The sequence below is a fragment of the Archocentrus centrarchus genome, chromosome 24 (assembly GCF_007364275.1).
Source record: "Archocentrus centrarchus isolate MPI-CPG fArcCen1 chromosome 24, fArcCen1, whole genome shotgun sequence".
Taxonomy (NCBI): Eukaryota; Metazoa; Chordata; class Actinopteri; order Cichliformes; family Cichlidae; genus Archocentrus; species Archocentrus centrarchus.
Window position 1 is genome coordinate 9619563 of NC_044369.1, and position 17623 is coordinate 9637185.

General features: G+C 40.2%; 1 protein-coding gene across 7 annotated transcripts; it reads left to right on the forward strand.

The window, feature by feature from the left end:
- Positions 1-1166: 1166 nt before the first annotated feature.
- Positions 1167-17517, forward strand: max (myc associated factor X). 7 transcript variants are annotated; one of them, XM_030721047.1, is made up of 5 exons: positions 1167-1356; positions 1657-1683; positions 10117-10242; positions 14755-14893; positions 15910-17517. In XM_030721047.1, exons 1-5 carry the CDS (start codon positions 1321-1323, stop codon positions 16095-16097), a joined length of 516 nt encoding a protein of 171 aa, XP_030576907.1. In that variant the 5' UTR covers positions 1167-1320; the 3' UTR covers positions 16098-17517. The 7 variants fall into 7 exon arrangements, with proteins under 7 accessions (XP_030576907.1, XP_030576908.1, XP_030576909.1 ...); XM_030721048.1 differs by having other exon boundaries at positions 14770-14893; XM_030721049.1 differs by having other exon boundaries at positions 10117-10224.
- Positions 17518-17623: the final 106 nt, after the last annotated feature.

Below are 17623 nucleotides of genomic sequence, written 5' to 3' on the forward strand. Positions count from 1 at the left end.
GGAAAGCAATGGAGGACAGAGTGTCGCCTGCAGCTGCTGTGGCCTCTTGACCTGCTGGAGGAATGGAGGAGGCCATTCCCAGCTTCTTTTTTTTTTTTTTTTTACACATTTACTGATCCACTGTTGCAGTGCAGAATAATCCACAGTGTAAGCTCCTTATCTACAGCACAATTTAGTGAAAAAAGGAAGCACCAGAGCAGATTATCTGCTTTTACTCTTGCTATTATTTGTCTAGAGACCTGCCCCCACATGCATTTATTCCACGAGCATTATATGAAAGGGTTTGTGTGTTGTATAAACTGAGTTCTGCATAATGTTGCGTTTTTGTTATATTTTTGGGAACTACATCATAAAAGGCTAAGAAGGCAATGCAAAAAATATTGTTTTGGGACTGGAAATCAATCAATCAATCTTTATGACAGACTCATGTGCCATAAAAAGAAAACAAATCACCTAAAACACCAGAAATAAGATAAAAACAAATAAAATCCACCCAAATCACCTTCCCACAAAGAGACAATCGTACCAGCATCTCCACAAACTATCAACTGAAACTATCATAATATCTTAAAATGCATTATCTGTGGCTCAATTGATTAATTTATTTAATTTCTACTAGTATTCACACTATGTTTCTTTTTTTTTTTCTTAAATGGGGGGGGGGGGGGGGGGGGGGGGGGCAGAAAAGAAGGGGATCCATACTGGGAAGGAGTCACCTGATTGGTGTATATTTGTAGGCTGTTGTAGATGGGCCTGAGTGTACGCGAGTGTGTTTCTTCTGTGTTCTTGAAATCCACGTGTCTCAGCCATGGCCCTGTTTAGCTCTTCTGACACACAAATAGGACTCCGACTACAATGCCCACAATGCATATCAAGAAAATAGAGACACTGTGACGTAGTAGCATGCGAGCAAAATCACTCCTGGATATTGTAGTTTTCAAATTGACATCACTTACTGCTAAAACGGTATTCGTGCATTCCGAAAATGTTTTCCCTGGTCATCATGGGACAAATATGTTTTCTGAATCATTTCTTTAGTAAGATCCTCCAAGAATATCCATTTGTTCTGGAGAAATTAAGAAAAACCTTCTCATAACTACAATTCCCACAAGCCATGTGGATTCTGCGCATGCGTGCTGCGGAGCGGCAGCTGCGTGTGTGGAGTGCAGTCACGTGGAGCCCGTAGAGTCCACCTCGGCTCCGTCCAAACAGAACTTGAGCTACTAGCTGTCCGTGTGTAGGAGCGCCGTTCGGTGCTAAGCTGATTCATGTTGTTTTTTTAGCCACCCGTCCCTTTAAACTAGCCTATTTAACCGAAGAATGAGCGATAACGATGACATCGAAGTCGATAGTGACGTGAGTATGGCCGCTTTTTTGCTTTTTAAGGATGTTATTCCGCCAACTGCCAATTTTTTTTTTAGCTCAGCTAGCTGCTCGGCTAAACGTTAGCTGCCAGTAAGCTGGCTGGCTGGCTCTCATCTTCTAAGTAAATTTATCGGGATTCCAGCTAATTGATAATAAACACTACGCTTTCTTGTATCAGCGCATTGTTGATCTGCTAATTTATCTTACTTTTCTTCAACGAAAACAGTGAGATTATGGAGCTGTAAGAGGAATTATGGCTACAATTGTACTTTTTGTTCTGTTTCTTTGCAGGAAGACTCACCGAGATATCACTCTGTGGTGCGTAATGCTGGATTTGTCCACTGTCGGCAAAAAAAAAAAAAAGTGTCTCTTGATATTGCTAAGTTAACTTATTCATCACCACTTTGTTTATTTTTTTGGTGTATTAGTCAGATTGCACTGTTTGAGGGGGGGGGTCATAAAAGAGAATGTGATAGTGCGGCTATTTCGCTGATAACACATGTATGTTTTAAATTAACGTCTGTGTGGACGGTAATTGTTGCACGGCTTTAGATGTGGTTATTCGTGCGTCTCGGCAAGTGTAGCAGTAATCCTCGGCTTCAGTGCGGTGCAGGGTATCCCCCATCCTGTGTATACCCGATCATAGGTAACACGACATCTATATTTAGACCAACGCTTTTATCCTTACAAAGGCTTTTTTGTTGTTGTGTGTTTGTTTTTTCCGGTTAACACAAAGCCTTCTGTGCTCCGTAGCAGCAGGTTAGTGGCCTGAGTCCCCACCACCACCACACACACACATTTCCACCCCAGGCTTTTTTGCTCCCCGCGGGGATTCCGCTTACGATCAGGTCTGCATATCGCACATGTAGGTCATCTCAGTAAAGAGAGAGTGCGTTTACATTTTGTTCTGCATCCATGATGCAGATGCGTGGGGTGGGGGGGTGCGGGGTGGAGGGGGTGGTAGTAAAGAGAAAAAAAAAAGGGGGGGGGGGGGGGGGGGGTAGATAGGCTGCTGCATCTCCTCGGACACGGCTTGGTGTCAGGAAAGGGTGCAGCGGGATGTTTTCCTGTATTGCAGCCAGTGATTAGAGCCATCTTCTCTCTACAGGCAACTAAAGGGCTGGCAGCCTAAATGAATGACGTATAGCTGCATCGCACGCGAGCTAGAGGAAAAAAAATTTGTTTGGTGCACAAAACACCGTGTCTTCCCGCCTGTCAGATAATCAGAATTAAAATGCAGAAGAGCTGTTTAGGAGATATTAGTGTTAACATTTTAGCATGAAGTGATATAAAGATTAGAAAAGAGTCTTTCTGCTGCTTTCGTCCAACAGAACTCAGGCAGTCCTGCTTCATTTATTAATTTATTTGTTTAGGATCAGACTTTAATGTTCAGTTTGTGTTGTGTAGTTTATGCACACATACATAAAATGTATAATTACCTTTTTTTTGCTGAGCAGTATCTCCATTTTTTTTTTTTTTTTTTTTTTGGATTGCTCGAAATGGGCCTTTGGGGGTTGATTATGCAAGCAAGTCCCATTGGTCTGCTTAGGGTTGTCTTACTTATAAGGAGTTTATGCATTTTCCTGTTGTTTCCAGGCATTAGATAAACAAAAGCTGCATTTAAGCTTGAATAGATTAACCGCCCCCTTTTTTTAATTGCTAAATTTTTTTTATCACAGTTTATTTTTCCAAAATGTTTTATTTGCAGGAACTTAATCACAGACTTCTTAAATAAAATAACGCAAATCAGTTAGAGAAAAGCAGGCTCAGAGCAGTCTTCTTCACATCTGTGCTCGCAGATGTGTAGAAAAAGATAATTTTATTGTATGTAGAATAAAAATAAGATTCCTGCGTCTGGTTTTGCCAAACAGCAATAATGGAACAGAGCGGTGTTAGTTTGAGGTTTAACTGTCTATAGGCAGATGAATTTAACACCAAGATCAGTCTTAAACAGCTTGTTCAGATGCTGTGAGTTATGTAATTTTTTTTAAATTCAATTGTGGCTCATGCTATCGCAGAACTGCATTCCACAGATTTCAATTTTTGTTTCCAAAAAGCTAAATTCACCCCTTTAGCTGTGCATACAGAGATAGGAATAAAATCTAATCATAGTTTCAGTGTGGCGGATGTTGAATAGCTCTCAAAATTTGAATAGTGTAAAGTGGGTCTGTTGTTTGTAGATATGTCTTGGACAGTGAGATAAGAGACTGAACGACGCTGTCTAGTCATGAAGTAGCTGCTAAGCACTTAATGTATGTATGGTATGCAGTGTGTTGTGGGTTAAAAATGTATGAGGGGAAAAACGTGATATGTTTTGGAGTTATGAGAACAGAAGTGTCACAGTGAAAACCAGTCACTGTAGCGCCTTAAATATGTCTTAAGGAGGACATACGCTTTACTTTGGCATTGTAGTTTTCAAACCTGTGATCTCCTTCACCCGCTGGAGAATCTGCTTTGGTGGTGTTTCCATGGTTACTAGTGCAAAAAGATTTGACAGCAGCGTAGGCTTTCGTGCGGGGAACGTGAGATGGTCAGGAAATAGCCCGAAAGCAGCAGCTACGAGCTTTTCCACCCAGCACCTGGTGGCGTTACGTAACGTTTCGCGGTCAGGTATGAATAGAATGGAGGAGCAGCTCGACTGGCGTAGGCAGCCAGCAGAAGGTATCAGCTTTAGGATGAAGTGATAATGGTTGCACTCAGGTAATACGACACCTGCTTTTTTCTGGAGCCTGATGTGCTTAATAACGTGGACCGTGCAGATATTGCTGCTTCTATAACTGCAGTTTAATGTCGGTGACCTAGTTAATTGTAATTATGTGCATGATGTAGCCTATACATTGGATTCACTTGGAATGAAAATTTCCTACATAAGTAAAAATGTATGAAAAATTGCCTGAGTTCTCCCTCTCAGCAAGGTACAGACATGTAGAAAGGTGTGTTTGGTGATATGATTGAATGTACTTTGAGATCCTGTGGTTATTTTATGTAAAGGGTGTGTCCTTTAATCTGCTTACACTGTTATCAAAAAGAGGAACTGCCTCCTTATTTTTGTCGTCTTTTTCAGTACTATGGTGTCAGCTTGGTTTTTGCATTTATATTGTTATATTGTTTCATTTGCAGCAAAAAGCTTTTCTGTCAGGTTGTTACCTCGCCCACTGATAGGTGGATGGAGATTGTTTTCACCCCTATTCATTTGTTTGTTTGTCTGTTAGCAGTTGATGAATCTTTGTGGAAATATTCCTTAGGGGCCAACAAACATATCATCTCATTTTCAAGGTCAAGGTCACCAAAATTTTCCCAAAATTTAAAGTCCCTATCATCATTGGTGAAATTTTAAAATTCATTTGGTATTCACATCTGTGTTGGCATTCTCTATTACATGACACATAACCCGTCATCAGTGATGTTTCTTTTGACGTCAAATTCATTTTTTATTATAACTTAAAAACTATTCATAGCAGACGCTACTTTACAAAGATTGACAGTTTTAAAATTCTCATCAAATTCTGCATCTGCCAGTTCACACACAATTCGTATCTCAGCAGATGTTTGTCTTTTTTTTCATAATTTTTTTTTAAAAGGATGCAATTATAAAATACAAATATACCATTTATGTCATTGTTTAGATAAAAATATATTTTACAGTTTCTAAAAGGCAGTGAAATTTCTAGTCTTTCTGATCTATTAAATCATTATAGAGTGTGACAACATTGGTAGCATCTATTGCACCGTAGTATTGGCACAGAAAAATTGGGGTGGGGGAGATATGCGCTCTGCTGAGTGCCCTTCTGGTTTTCATTTGTTTTCCAAAAAGAAAAAGAAAGAAACCTCAAAGAGAACTTTTAACATGAATGGGTTTTATTTTTCTAAGCTATATTTAACAGTGGAAAAACTCAGTATTCCTCAGATGAATTAAATCCTATAAAGTAACAAAGCAGTTTCATATGACTTAAACACACCAGTTACTCGTCATTAGTGTTAAATCTAAATGATAATTTATTTTACATATATAGTGCCCAACCAACAGCTTCACTGGGGTCATTTCATATAAAACTTTGTAAGAATTATTAATTAAATTATATAAAATATAATAATTTGAAGGTAAAATCTCGATTAAACAGACTGAAGTTAGTATACCATTAAAAATCAGCTTGGTTATTTCAATGGAATGACCAAACTTTTGATTGCTATTATGGTATTTGCTGTCTAAAACAGAACCAATGTTCTTTTCCCTAAAAATAAATATTTTATTTACATTTTGCAGATGAGTTTGTTGTAAGTCACTGCTCCAATGGCTTGTGTTAACGAAACAAAGTTTAAAAGAATGTGGGGTAAAAAGTAGCTTTGTGGAATTATTGGATTGGAAATTATTGTGCAGTTTAACTAGGGCTGAGTGACATGGAAAAAGGTCTTAAAACAATAATTTTTTTTCTGTCAGAAGTCAAATATGATAAATGTACTGTAGAAGATTATACAACTGTATTTTAAATAAGTAACACAGGTTCATATAATAAACTAAAATCTTATTTCTGACCAGTTAAAAGCTTCAGAAGAACACAGTCAAAATGGAAAACTAAATTCTTTGGTCATTTTCAGATAACGAAGATGTTAATACAAAATAAAATCTAAAAACTATACCGTATCGTTTCTTTTGTTTAGATTCAAACTGAAATTGTTGGAAAACAACCCCACAGATAAATAGACAAAAACACTCTGGATATATCCTCAGTACAATTTCAAGAAACTTTAAAATGCCAACGAGGGAGAAGATAAACAAAACTTACAGATTCACTCTGTCGTGTTCTGCTTGTGCTCCAAGGCACAGAAAAAAAATCATTTAAAAAAGGCGCAAGAAGTGCATTACTGTCAGTGAAGTGGGCAGTGAGGCTGGTGTGTGGATAACATGTGCGACTTGACCACAAAGCTCATGTGGTAGCAAAGTGTGACACAGCTGTTCAGCTGTCTCTCTATGACCCACGTGCAGTGTGAGAGAGAGGTTCATGGCCCGGGGTTATGATGGTCAGTTACTTTAATCAGCTGCTTAAATCCAAAGTTTTCAGCTTGTGCTTATTGGCATCGTGCCCTCCTTTCTGACAGTGTCCTCATCTTGTAAGTCTTGGGCTCTGAGTCTTCATTACCATTTTGTGTTGTCATCTTGTGTTACATCTCACGCATCCTCCTAATGTACTGGTGTGTACAGCTGCAGTAGCCTCAACATTAAGACACACGCTGCCGCCGGCTGCTCCTCCTACACTCTGCCCTGTGTTAGTCAGCTCAACCTAACGTGGCTCGAACTCTTATTCCAGCCACGTGATTGGTTTGGCGTGGCGCTGTTCTCATTGTCTTTGCTCTTTTGTGTTGTCAAAATATGGGTGGAATGAGTTCTGTCGGCTTTACATTAACCACGTCTCATAGTTCTGTTGAGGCAAAGCTATTTCAGGATAATCATTTTTATTGTTTAATCACCCAGACCCAAGTTTAGCCCCGGAAAGCTTTTTGTTTCTCAAAATTAGCTATTTGCAATCTGTAAACTAACAAAGAAAAAAAACCAAACTAGTAACTGTATTTAAATCAGCTCCAGAGGGAGGTGCTTGAATGCATCAGTTTGTCACTTCTTGCTTTTACAAGCAGAAAATCCTGATAATCCTGATAATCATGTAAAAAAATTCAACACACTCAGGACTTAATCCTGTTAATTTATCGAATATAATAAGTCTCCCCCTTGTTGCTGTAGAACAAGAAAGTCAACCACGTGTACTTTCTGTATCCTCACTGCAACAGCCAAAGACACAGCCACCGGACTGGTAATTGCACATACCATCAATAGCAGTCATGTGCTTGTTCATGCCAGAATTAATGGAGGGGAGTGTATGGTACAATGAGGCACTTGGTCCTGGTGGTTTAGTCTCCTTTCTGGATGATGTGTCTTGTGCAACAGCCTGTAGGAGCAGCTGCCACCAAATCACAAGACATACATTGTGGGTAGCTTTAAGTATATATGTGTGTGGTTTTGATTAAAGTTTCAGTTTCATGTAAGTGACATTTTTTACTCTTTGTAGGATGTGTTCTCGTTCTGCAGCATTTAAGAGCTTCAGCAGGATGTTTACGTGCTTAAATTATTACTTGAGTCACGCTTTACACCCACAGAGCTCGCATTTAAAGACTTGTTTTAACCTGTACTTTGTGTCACTCGTGGCCGCTTTGGCTTTTGTTGTAATCCGTAGACAAAATGAGGCAGATGATGCAAGGTCACCTGACTTCGACCTCATCTTCCCTTTGCCTGGAGCCACGTGGCGACCACAAATATTGTCATTCTGTTTAATTGCTAATACTTTAATCACATCTATTGCTTTGCTGGTGGTGTGTGAAGGGATGAACAGATGATTTTGGAGGCTCTGATTGGGTGTTGGGCTCAGCCTGATGACAGCATGGATTAATCAGGAGTCAGATTTGATTGGAGGATGTGATGGTTTAGCCTAAAAACAGGGCGAACTAGAGGCTAACTGCTCTCCTGCATGACTCTGGTCATGTGATAATGGCAGCCATTTTATGCCTTTAAAGTTTAATTGCAATGGAAATGCGTGGTTTGAATTTACAGCCAGTTATGTAACTGTTTCCAGTTGGTGTTTGTTAATAGAGGCTGCAAAAAGAGTGTTGAGTTATTATGGTTAAGCCAGTTATTTCACTTGACAAAAGACATGGAAAATGTGGTATTTTTGTCCACATAGCAGCCTAAAATTACCCACAAATTTTGTCCATGCTGTATTATGGTGAAGAACTGAACCCAAAAATGGGTTGTTGTAAAAAAAAAAAAAAAAACTCCACTGCAGCCTTCATGAGGCCTTTGTTGGTTATAATTCAGTTACATTCAGTCTGTGAAATCCACAACCTGTTGTTGAGGATCTATTGTTCTGCACCCATCTGAATGACTGCAGTGTTTTGACTTTGATTTGGTTGTGAATGTGTGCGTCCACTCCCTGTGTGCTCCTGCGGAGGAGGAGGAGGGATAGAAGTGCTCCGAAGGGGGCGGCACGGGTCAGAGCGGAGGAAGGGCAGGAAAGGGTCAGAAAGCAAACAGCTGCAGAGCACAACAACTTCTGTTCACGACGACCGAACTGTTTATTTTCTCATCGAGGCTGACAGTCAGTGAGTGAGCTGACACTCTGGATCATTGATTTGTGATCATGTTTCACACGGTAGAGTCGAATGTGGTTCCTTTTTGGTATCAAAGTTTTGGCTTTTAATGAGCCACGTTATTTACTACACCCATGATTTTTTTCATGCTCAAATTTTGAGATTTTTCCACACTTTGGGTGTATGATAGACAATAAAGATCCTGCAGGAAAGACGGAGAGAGCTAGAAGTTGAATTTCATTATTAGCATGTTAAATCACTGGGGCACTCCTATCTATAGTGCTTAACAAATTTATTAAACCCTCACCCAGTGAGCTGAGGTTTATCCCATAGCTGCTCTAAATTAACCGTGTTGGTAAATAACAAAATTATTTTTTGTTTCTGTAACCAGTGTGTGCACACCCTTTAATCGAAATTTTCTTCTTAATGCTAAAATATTATTTTTTGAATTAAGATGCCAAATTAGTTTTATGCTTGCATTCCTGAACAGGAAAATTAATTTTAGCGGTTGAATGTTATGCTTGATTGATTTTCTCGGAGAAGTCCAGTGTGCCGGCTCAAATTTGGTTTAAAAAAAAAAAACATGAATTCAGTATATTTGCCTAATAAATAATATAATTTTTTAGTTTTTGACAGATTTCAAAAATATGTTTTTTCTTGTTTTTATGACAAGCACTGTATAATTTTATATCTATTATGTGTTATTGAGTCGTGCAGTCTTTGCTGCAGTTGCGCTCTTGGATTTTTGTCTAGTAGAAATCGAATAGAATTAGAATTTATTATTTATGTATTTCTTGGTTTTGGTAATTTTTTTTTTTTTTGTAACAAGGAAAAGTAATTATTAAAAAAATCCCCCAAAAAGCCCCCTTTTTTGGGGGGGTGGGGGGGTTCTCAAAAGTCCAGAAAAATAGGTACCTGAATGAGACACTTTATAATAAGCTTTTTTTTTTATAGGTCAGAGAGTCTGCACTAAGATCCAGCATTCAAACTAGGAGCCAACACAGATCTTTAACTTCTTTTACTCTGATGTATGAAATTAAACTTCAGTTTTATCGTTTTAAATTTAAAATCTTGTTGCAGGGACTAACTTGTGGATTAGAAAGCAAGAATATTTGGATGAGTTTTAGTGAATTACGGTTCATGTTTTGCTGATTTTAATTTCTTTGAAACTACAAGATTATAGTATGAGATTATGTTGATATTAAGCAGATAGAAAATGTTAGGGACAGAAGTGTAAGATTTAAGGATTTGGATTTTTTTTTTTATCTTTTATCGTAAATTGAATTTGTAGCGGTTGGGACTGTTGACAGTTTAAAGAAGGCTTTAAAAATGTGTGGTTAGCATTGTCAGTGTTTTTATTATAGATTGAGGAATTAAACAAGAATTTTGGGCCTTTAGTCACATCTGATACCAGTCCTCCTCTGTAATCGGTTAAGATAAATGAGGATTGAGGCACGATCACTGCACTGAATTAAAAAGCGGTGTTTTACTGCAGAGTGCGACTTGGCAGCAGAGCGGCTTGTGAACGTTTGACCGGGGACGGCTGGACACCCGCCGTCCCTCTGCCCACGCTGCTCTGCTGCCAGGCTGAAGGCCCTGTGACTCTTCTCATTGCAGGCAGACAAACGGGCACACCACAATGCGCTGGAGCGCAAGCGTAGGGACCACATCAAAGACAGCTTTCACAGCCTCCGGGACTCGGTACCCTCCCTGCAGGGAGAAAAGGTTGGTAACGCTCAGCCTGTAAGTCTGCCTGCCACACAAATGACAAACAGACACTCATGTATTGAAAATGATTGAATTTCAATGAACTGTATTTTGCTATGTCTTTGCTAAAATGTGAATTTTACTCTGAATGATATTTAGGGATGAGGGTGTGCAGAGATGCAGATGTCTTGTTGCTTCATGTGGGGGGAAATGGTTGAAGGGACAGAGAGGAGGGTAGATGGCAGAATAGTGCAGATTGGTAACAGCAAGGCAGGGATGTAGTCTAAATACTTGGACCAGCATCAGGAAGTTAATATGAGGAAATTTTGTTGCTTCCTCTTTTGACATCCGTGACATTGAGAATATTTGGAGTGGGTTCAGTAACTGGTTGCACAGGGTTTTATTTCACCCCAAAGGAGGAGTTCAGGGGACACAGTGTGTAAGATGGCCTAATATGAGCTGCTCAGATACAGTTCTCAGTCCTCAGTTCCCACATACATATATACATACATACATACATGCATACATAAATGCATACATGCATACATACTGCTGTTTTGTCATTGATAGGAAGTGGAGTAGGAAAAAAACCCTAAAATTATGGCTGGGTATCAAATCAGCGTACTTTTTTGGTTCTGACTCAGTGTTTTAAAGGCTGCTGAGTTACAGTGTGTTGCTGTTTGATCAGATTCACAATCTTTGATCACAGTTCCTGATAATAAACATGAATTTTGCCTGTTTTTAGACCTTGAACTTTGCTTGCATTAAGATAAAATGTTGTATTCTGAATATGGACTTCACCTGTTCAGTGAAAGATTGGATCATTTGGAATAACTTCTCGAATAAAGGGATCAAAAGAAGCATTGTTTGGCTGAGACTGTACTTCTTTTGATTCCCAGAGGTGGTAGGACACCTTACTCTCAGGTCATACTTGGTCATCGCAAACTCTTATTTATTTTTCCTGAGTTGCTGCAACACTTATTTGGAAAACTGCAGCGAGTCCAGCACTCCTCGAGCACTAGTATAAATGGTTATAGGGCAAATAAACAGGCAGATTAACCAGAAGATAATCTGCCTTACTCATTAAATAAGGAATGAATTAGAAAATAAATAGAAACATTTTTAATGATTAATCCTGTCTTTCACCTTCTTAGTGGTTCTGGCCTTAAAGTGTTACGATAATTAGGCCTTGGGTGGTATTTTTTTTCCCATACCCAGCAGCTCCCTGTCCCCTGTGCTAATGGCCGTAGTGTATGTTGTAAACAAGCTGAGTAAAACATGGGATTTGATGGCATCTCGGAAAATTCTCTCGAGCAGTATTTTGATCAAGATAAAAAAAAAAACAAAAAAAAAAACAATTGTACATAGGCTGCTTTGGACTGTGAGCCCTGCATAACCACATTCAGTGCAGGCATGTAGAGCCTATAATCTTCGAGGAAGGAAGAAAGTGCTGGTGGTGCCACACGTTCATTGTTTCCTGACTTGTAGGCTTGTTAATCAGTCTAAATTCTAATTTCCCCTAGATTAACTGCTTTTGGGGAATAAGAAACATGCCTGTTCCTGAAGTGTTACTCTGCTTCTGCCTTTGAATTGAAGTGAGGATTAAAGCCTGTGATCCTCTAAGGTTTTTTTTTTTTTGGGGGGGGGGGTCCCAGCTATAATTCAGCAGCAGACCTACTATAGTGCTAGCCAGGAGCAGCTTTCCTGCCATCACACTTGGAGATGTTTGGGATGTGTTTGCCCAAATGTGTTTTGCTTCAGGTTAAGGGGCTGTAATCTAGGGCTGCAACTAAAGATTATTTTGTTAGTCGACTTATCTATCAATTTTTTATTTTTTTTTGGATTAGTCAATGATTATTTCAATCTTACCTCCCCTGTTTAAGGAGACAACGTAGCTGCTCCTATTGTCCTTCACTCGTTAGATTGAACTCATTGTGCGTATAAGGCACACAATGAAATGATCGTTCCAGATCACTCATCCAGAGGCGAGCATCTGCGGTCATGCAGCCAGAGACCAGCGCTACCGTTAGGCAATGGTTAGCTGACATAACTGAAATGGTGCCCCTTAGCAAACATCATCCATGAGAGCTTGTTTCTGACAGGTAAATTAACAGAAACATTACTTTACAAACATTAACAGGTATCTACGATGCACTAACGCACCCATCCAAAGCTGACGTCACAGCTCCAGGGTGCCGGCGTTTTAAGCGCTCAGCACTGCAGTGATGCTGCCGTGGAAGGAAAGCTCTGCTTTGCGCAGTCTGCATTGAGCTTTTTTTGTTTTCTGTCAAATGCTCCCACACCTTTGACAGTCTGCCTCCATTTTTTCATTCTTTTTTTGACTAATTTCTGTAGTCAGCATCGTCTATTATGTTGACAAATTGTTGAAGCCCTAGTTAAAAGCACATCCACAGCGTAAATTTAATGCACAAGTATAACTCCTGCATTAGTCTCATTAATAAAGGTAAGCAAAAATCAGTCAAAGTGGAATTTTAATGTTGATGCGTCACATTCTAAAACCACTTATGTGATTTTTGTAAGTGCAGTACACTACAGGAAGGTACGGGGGCAGTATTGCCTCTATTGTCTGCCAATAACAATACTAACAAAGAAGAAAGTAATGTGAATGACAGCTATAGTGGAACAGAGGAGGATGGAGAAAATGAAAGAAAATCGAGACAGACTGACAAAGGTGTGTGTTGAAAATAATCGTTGAATAATCGAGTCATCAGAAAAATAATTGACAGTTTAGTTGACTAACAAATTCTTTAGTTGCAGCCCTAGTTGTAACTGCAAAATCTTTGGAAACCCAATGCTGTGACCTGACATGCATCGTCCTAGAAATGTAATCGCCCATCACTGCACCCCACAACAACTGATTGGCCCCTTTGGTACCGTCGTTTCCTCCTGTGCATTTCTGATTACTACTTCTTGTGCTTCCATCTGTTGAATTGACTGAAATAGCTCAACTAGTTGCCACCTAGTATTTCAGAGGTGAAACTGCAGATTGGTGCAGTCACCGTCACTGTTGGCCATTTGTGTAGGCTACATCATGGGCTCATTATGGAAGGCCAAATTAAGCTTAAACTCCAAATGTCTCTAAATTGTTTACTAGTTAGTGTTACCCTATTTTACAACTCATTGATGTTTTCTTGGAGCTGATTGCAACACAATCTTAATTGAGGTTTTGCAAGCACATCACTGCTAACCACGTGACATTAACTTGTCGGCCGTTTTGGACGTTGGACAGTGTAGGATCAAGTGAAAAAGGCCTCAGTCACACGGGTTTAGAGAGTGGTCAGTGACCACCTGGCAAATGCCCACTCTGAGGGAAAAATGAGTATTCTCCAACCAGTTGCAAGTGGTTGGTGTCAGTTGCTGGAAAAATTATTTCTGAAGCCCCAGTCACGCACGCCTGCTACAGACTACCAGTGACTGCAATTTTTCCCCAGTATCCCAAATTCCCCAATGATTTGGCCAAATCGTTTTTGTGATTGCTTTAATCACTAGCCTACTGCTGGGGTTGTAGTTTGAATGGAAGTGATGGACTTGTCTACAAACACTGTCCAGGTACTCTTCAGCTGTAGCGAAACTATGGAAAGTGCAACACAGACCAGAAGCTGGGACCTTTGACCTTCAAAGAAAACATGTTGGAACATGTTGGCTGCAGCTCTAAGGCACAGCTTTTACTTTGTAGGCGAACCTTCTCCAATTCTAATTGCTGTTGCACTTTCTCAAGCTGTACTGCCACTGGGTTAGTAATTAGGGAGTATTTGCAGACCAACATGAGCAACTACAAGAAACCGTGGAAGTCTGCTAGCAACTGAAGCAGTTGCAAGGAGGTTTTTGTTACAGCACCTTATTTTCAATTGATTTCACCCAGCGAGAGCTAGTGACCTCCAGGAACCACTCCCACCCAGATGGGGAATACACATTTTTCCCACCTAACGGGTGGTTATATGACATCTAATATGGCAGACAGCTCTCAATGTGTGCATGACATCACGCAGGAACTTTCAATAAAGCATCTCTGTGTCAGTCAAGAGAGAAGCATCTCTGTTTTTCCTACACTTCTTCTTGCCTCAGTTTAATTTAAGCTGGGTTTTTTTTGTGTGTGTTTGTTTGTTTTTAAACAGGGGTTAATTGGAGTTTTTAAATTGCTTTAAAAATTTTCATGATATCCAGCCATAATTTGTACATGCCAGAATTCTGCAATCTGTGCTGGTTGGCTGCTACAGTGTTTTTGTCTGCTGCAGTCGAGGAGAGCCCTCTGACAGTAACGTGTTAGGGGTATGATGAACCCTATTCAGGTCAGACTGAAGTGCTAGCAGATTTGGAGGGGTTAAGAGGAGGCGGCAAGCTATGTAGAGAGACACAGTGCTGTCACAGATACCCTGTAGTCTCCTGCAGTGGTTTCAGTCTGCGGTGTGCTGCTCTCTGGAGTCAGTCTGTGTAGCATGACAGGAATTGGAGTTATTGTGTTACAAATGTGATAAGAACTCTGTATACTTGCGTCATTGCTTCAATTTTTGCATGTGTCACTAACAGCAATCTACCAAACAGGCGTCTCGAGCTCAAATCCTAGACAAAGCCACAGAGTACATCCAGTTCATGAGGCGGAAAAACCACACACACCAGCAGGACATCGACGACCTGAAGAGGCAGAACGCACTGCTTGAGCAACAAGGTAACGGCACGGGTGGATTTCAGACTCAACCTCTTATCATGCAGAGTTGGACTGATTAGTGTTAGTTTGGGGCAGCGGGGTGGGATGGCTGAACAGTAAATGTTTGTTTTTAATGTTTTTGTGATGGAGGAGTGTGTGGATGAATAGTTTAAGAACACGCTGTCCCAGTCTTAAAGTAGACATTAAAAAAAGCTTGCCCCCCCCATCACTTCTCTGTTCTAAGTTTACTTCAGGGTTATCTGCAAATTTTAAAAAATGACAGTATGCTTGATCACCTCCTCCTAGTCGCCTAAAACAGAGAATGGCTTCTTATTTATTTATTTTGGCCTCCTGTCAAATCTGATTATTTGTCCGCTTCACATTTCCTCTAACGTCCCTCCCTCATGATTGTAAAGCTTGTATGTGAGATGTGTTGGTTAATGTATGTCCAGGGCAGAGGTTGTTGTAAGACTAGTGTTTCCGTGCTCTTTATTAACTGGGTTACAGTTGGCTTTCCGCAGTAAGCTGATTTCTTAACAGTCATGTAAATGACGGTGCTGGTTACTATAAGCAGGGTAAGGGATTAGAGAAACCTGGAAAAGCTCAGGTTGGTGGGAACAAGTGTGATTTATTTTTTTCCTCCTAAAATGACGAGCAACACACACCAAGCATTACTGGAGAATCCAAAGGACACCATTGGTTTTAACTGATTGAAGTAATCAGAAACCATCCTCACCCTCTCTGAGTCTTAGGCCAATGGGGGCCAAAAGGGGGTGTGATTACCTGATTGCTACATCTAATTGCATTCATATGAGCAACAGTTCCAGGTACATTAGGTGTAAATGCAGCTGTTGATGTGAAGCAACAGTTAATCTGGTAGTGCTTTGAAAATATCCTAACAAGCTTTCTCTGTCGTCTGGTTACTTAGCAGCATGAAAGCAGTGTAGCCTCAACAGTCTTCTCATTATGTTCAGCTGATCGTTTCTTTACTCGACTTTATAATTTTGAGATCTCTGTTCCTCTCCGTGTCCACGCAGTTCGTGCTCTGGAGAAAGTGAAGGGCTCGGCTCAGCTCCAGGCCAACTATTCATCGTCTGACAGCAGCCTGTACACCAACCCCAAAGGCAGCGCTGTGTCGGCTTTCGACGGCGGCTCTGACTCCAGCTCTGAGTCAGAGGCAGAAGAGCCACCCAGCAGGAAGAAGGTGCGCATGGAGGCCAGCTAGAGAGCGAAGCGTGTTTAAAAAAAAAAAAAAAAAAAAAACAGAAAAAAAAGGAAAAAAAAAAACAGTTGCAGTCGAGGCGGCAGGGCATAGTGAGAGAGAAGACAGCTCATCAAACTCTCCTACCTTCATGCCAACAACAACCCCGGGCTCCCTCGCCGTCCGAGTCGTCCTCTCTCCTCCGTCTTTGGGTGAGCTCGCGCGGGGAGACGTCGCCGTCTCCTCACAACCGCCGCCACAATCGTCTCGCCAGCCAGTCTCCATCCACAGGAGAGAAGACGTAAGCAGGGTGAAAGACGACTGTTTCAATCCACCAAGAGAGCTTCAGGTCCTCCCCCCACCTATTTTTGTTCTTCATCATTGGTATCCTCCCCCTTCATTAGCAACATCAGTCCAAAACCTAAAAAGAGGCAGCTTGGCTACTTAAGGACTTGATGCTTTCTTTGTACCCTCAGTCAAGCTCCTCCTCCTCCAAGTTTTTTTATTTTTATTTTTATTTTTATTTTTATTTTTGGGAGGAAGGATGAGCCAGGTGTACTCTTCCAAGCACTGCAATATTATAGAGTTTTTGTTATTGTTATTCTTGATTAAAACCTGTTTAGAATTTACACACACACCTAGATAAGAAATCATCCTGGAAAGGTCTACCTTTTTAAAAATGAAGAGAATACATTTATTTGTAGCTTTCTTTTTTCCCACTAAAGAATGTGAAGATGCTCTGAGCAGATAAGTGATAAATGATACCCACCTCAGGCCCACTGGATTGCAGATGTTTCCTGCATCGCACACTTGTTAACACAAGATGACAAAAAAAAAAGAGAGAGAAGCGTCCTCTGTTGAAATCGATGTTTTGAGCAAGATTATTCCTAAACTTGTATCGTATTTTGTCCTATAGCTTGAAGTAGTGGATGACTTTAGGTGGCTGAGTACGTTAGGCATCTCATTTTTATATATTATAAAAAGCATTAATTGGATGTTTTCAAGTTCAAAAAGTATGTTATGCATTTCTTTTAGTAATCACACGAGTCATGGGATAATGCCGATTTGTCACATGTAGTTTTCTTTAAGGGTATGAACTAGTTTTTGAATGTCAAAAGGTAGCCCCCCCCCCATCTCCTGCATTACAAGGAAGCAAAATAAGTCCCTGTCAGTGTGTTGTGCTTTACACAGTAAAAAATCAATGTTGCTGAATCCCCCAAGGAAAAAAAAAAAATAAGGAAGCATTTTCGTGTCTAGGAAATGTGTGTGTATGTATATTGTTTCATTTTATTTCCATTTAGGAGGATATTATTAGTGTAGTAGGTCTTTGTCCGATTCCATTCCATGGAAGTTACAAGTATGTTGTACATACTGCCAACAATTGTCTTGCAAGTTGAGGCCTACCTTTACTATGAGACTATAAAATAAACTATTTTATCCTTTAGCAGCGTCTCTGTGGTCACTGAAAGCATTATCAGCAACAGCATTGAGTCGCCGCTCAGTTTCTTTATACTTTGCTAGGAAAATGGGTGCAGTGATTTATTGTAGCA